The 3,788-nt window shown below is 31.7% G+C and overlaps 1 protein-coding gene across 2 annotated transcripts in view; it reads left to right on the top strand.

Annotated features, from left to right (window-relative positions):
- LOC117102609 (PC-esterase domain-containing protein 1A-like) overlaps nucleotides 1-3,533 on the top strand; it is a 10,655-nt gene extending 7,122 nt beyond the window's left edge. For both annotated transcript variants that reach the window (XM_033242980.1, XM_033242981.1), the window contains exon 5: nucleotides 1,709-3,533. In XM_033242980.1, coding sequence (XP_033098871.1) covers nucleotides 1,709-2,819 — 1,111 coding nt within the window. In that variant the 3' untranslated portion in view covers nucleotides 2,820-3,533. The remainder of the gene's footprint in view (nucleotides 1-1,708) is intronic.
- Nucleotides 3,534-3,788: the final 255 nt, after the last annotated feature.

Here is a 3,788-nt window from a genome sequence, read left to right as displayed (position 1 = left end):
TGACCCCCAATTTTTATTACATATTCTGAAAGCACATGAGTTGTAGATACGATTTTATAGATCATATTGGCTGATCGGACATTGTGATGTCATCATATTGCCATTTGAATTAAGAAAAAATTGAATTTTTATTTATGACGTTATTACTTTTTATACTCGTTTAAACGCTGTCTCTTATACACACACAATATAAAAAATCTACAAAGTATTAGTTTATTTAAAAGAGAAATACATAACAGACTACTTAACAAATATAGATAAAACTGGTAATCTTTACTTTACTTGGTCGAAATTTTACTTTTCTTTCCATAGTATTTGTCATATTATTATTACACTTTTTTAAAGAATCTTGATTTATAAATGAATCGTCTTCTATTATTATTTTTTTTTTTTTATTTTATAGTTATTATTGTTCTTTCTTTGTAGGGCATCAAAACTTAAAGCTTGCTTGTAATTGATGCCTTTTCAATCAATCTTTGAATTGGTAATTGTAAAAAAAATATATATATATGATAAAGGAAATTGATTGAATAAAATTTATTGTGAAGAAAAAATAAAAAAATAAAAAAATAAACTATAGCAAAGTAAAAACATACACAACTGAATGGAAAATTCCATTTAAGCCAATAATTAATTCTACTCAAAAATTTAAATTCCAAAAATCAACACATTTATTTTTAAAAAAAATACAAGTCACAGTGTCAAGTGCATATACTTTACTATGTAAATAACATTTTATTATTAATTATTTTATTATAAATTTAAATTAAATATTAAAATAAGTTTAAATAAATTTAATTATTTTAGTTACAAATAACATTTTATTATTAATTATTATTACAATTTAAAAAATAAAATACCTTAAAAGAATTAAAGTAATATTCTGGCTGGGGAGGCCCTATACATTTTTATTAGCTTATCACCCTATCTAGGGTGGAAAAGTGATGAGGGAGGGGAGGCTGACTTTTTTTTAAATTTCATTTTGCTTAAGCCAGACATCACCCTTGGTTTGTTTCCTGGTGCATTGACATTCAATTAAAACATGATTGAGATAGTACAAACAATATACTAACTATTTAATTTTTAAAAATGAAAAAATCTATAAAAAAAAATCAAAATAATTTTTTTTTTTGAGTAATCATAGAATACATGCTCGTGAGGGTAATAAACTAAGGATTTTCTTTTTATTGGGCCTAATAATTAATTATATAACCTCAAAGCAGGATTAATAAAACTGCGGCACAGTGGAATATTATGCGCCAAACGAGGGGTCGCTGCGCGTTTTCCCATTCCACCTTTAAAAAATCCTGAGGAGAACACTGCTTAAAACTCGTACCATAATTTTATTTCAACTCAACGCAAATACCTTTGTAATTACTCAACTTGTGCAATAAAATAATATATTTATTTGTCATACCTTTTAGTTTGAATGTTTTAATATTTTAATATTTTGTGTTTAACCATTAATGATGTTTTTAAATGTATTTTTAGCAACTGGCAAAACAAATTTCATTCTGTTTGATCATTGAGAATAAAGTATTCTTGATTTTCAACTTCAGGTTGGTTTTAAAGTATATACAAATATGAATTTCATGACAATTATATACTGGTTTGTATTTTATTTCCTTTTTTTTTCTCAACTTAATCTAAAATTGTATATAGTTGTAGATTTCACTTGTGAATAAAACATATTGTTCTGTTTCTACAGATTCTATTTTGTGACTCGTGTCAACAGTCCATATATGAAGACCATCTTTACGAGTCTAATGGATCTTATTCCCGATATTTTGATCATGAACTCTTGTCTTTGGGATATTTCAAGGTACGGGCCCCACTCCATGGCTGCCTACAAGAAGAACCTCAAAAAGACATTTCAAATGCTGAGGGTGTCATTCTGGGACAGATGTAGAATTATTTGGAACACTGCTTTGCCTGTGGCAAGCAAAGTAAAGGGAGGGTTTCTTTTGCCTGAGTTAAGCTCCTTGTGCGATTCTTTAAATCTCAACGTTATGGAGGGCAATTACTACGCATGCCAACTTGCCAAGTTTCACGATTTTGATATTGTGGACCTAAATTATATGTTCAAGGACTTGCTGCATTGGCGTGCAGGGGATGGCATTCACTGGCAGATGAGAGCCCATCGACGAATAACTAATATCATACTTACACACATCTGCTCAACTTGGGGTGTTCAGACGCCGCGTCACAATTTTGATACCTTCCAAGCTGTGTCAGCACACGTTAACATGAGGTTAGCACGACCTAATCAGGAAGTTAACAGTGAACCCAGGCCAAAGGTCGCAAAATTGTGTAACTTCACAGAGTTAGATAATTTGCCTCAATATCTGGATTTTGACAGTGAGCCAAAACCGATCCATCCCATAATCACACCTCGAGTAAACAAGAAAGACCAAAGTCAATCCTTCGCTGCGCCAATTTCCCATGTTGTGAGTGCATCGAACCCACCCAAAGTAAATGCTCAACGCATCCCTCCACTTATGCAAATGCGTAATCAGCAGAATTCTGTTGGAACCCCTCATATTCAGCCAGAACCATGCCAACGGGTCTTTCATCAACAGAATCTGCATGCTATGCAACAGTTTTGGAAAATGTATGTAGCGCAAAGTTATGGCTACAATCACTACAACGAAGAGTATGCTCCTCACATGTTCTGTCAATATCCAGATCTCAGGGCACCCAGACACGCACCGTACGTACACCGTAACATTATGCATAGCCGTAGGATGGAATACTCACGGCGCCAGCAAGAGCGAATTGCAATGGAACGCAGAAGGGCCTTCAGACACCTTATGTACTAATGTTAGCAATTATGCTATCATATGGTGTATGAACAGTCAGCTCAAAAAACCAAAACCATGGTTTTTGTATATATTGTACAAAATTTTTTAAAGCCAAAGAATATTCTACAGTACCAGTAACAAATGACATAGTACAGTTACGAATCAGTTAGTAATTGCCTTAGAATTAGAATAATCTTAATTTTGTGACTTAAGACAAAAAAATAAACTAATTTAAAAGACCAAAAATCATTTTTAACTTTCCCATTAGCCTTGAACAAATCTAGTAGATAAGTGTGTTTTTATATATTTTATATTATGTTAAAAAAGGCAGACTAGGCTACATTGTTGAAAAAAGGATGGTACTTTTGGATACACCCACAAACATTTAGTCTGATTGCAGGTAAATGCATTGGTTGAAAATACCAACAAATCAAATTTTTAATTTTTTTTTACAATTGCCATATAATACCGGAATTAGGATATGCTTTTCATGTTTGAAAAGCGCATTCTTAATTTTCTCAGAAAAGTACAAATTATAGATCTGTTTCTTCCAAATTTCCATCCATGTTTGCTGGTTTCAAAAGTGTAGTTATGTTTCTAGATAAACAATGTGACATTGAGAAGGTAAAACGTTTTCTTTTATATTTTTGTAATGCATTATTTTTACTTTTAAATCGTTGTGATTTTCATTGCGATATGATATAGGTATTAAATATATTTTGTTGATTAAAATTTGTCATTTTTGTGATCTGTATAATTTTTACATGTCAAAATAATTTTTCCTCGAGGCTGGCTCCAGTACCACCCCTAGTTACTGGATTTACATTAGTATTAGTTTGCTATCATAAACAACATGCAACCCCATTAGATGGAGGGAAGGGAGCAGGGATGGAGACTTCATTGGACAGGCAAAGCTTTTACTGGCAACCATGACTTGGACATAACTTTACAAGAAAAACAATTGCTTTTTGTTTAGTCTTTGACAGT

The sequence above is a fragment of the Anneissia japonica genome, unplaced genomic scaffold, assembly GCF_011630105.1.
Source record: "Anneissia japonica isolate Jap-2015-1 unplaced genomic scaffold, ASM1163010v1 scaffold1489_len2284818_cov182, whole genome shotgun sequence".
Taxonomy (NCBI): domain Eukaryota; kingdom Metazoa; phylum Echinodermata; class Crinoidea; order Comatulida; family Comatulidae; genus Anneissia; species Anneissia japonica.
Note: the sequence above shows the minus strand (reverse complement) of the source record. Positions and strands in the feature narration are given on the sequence as shown.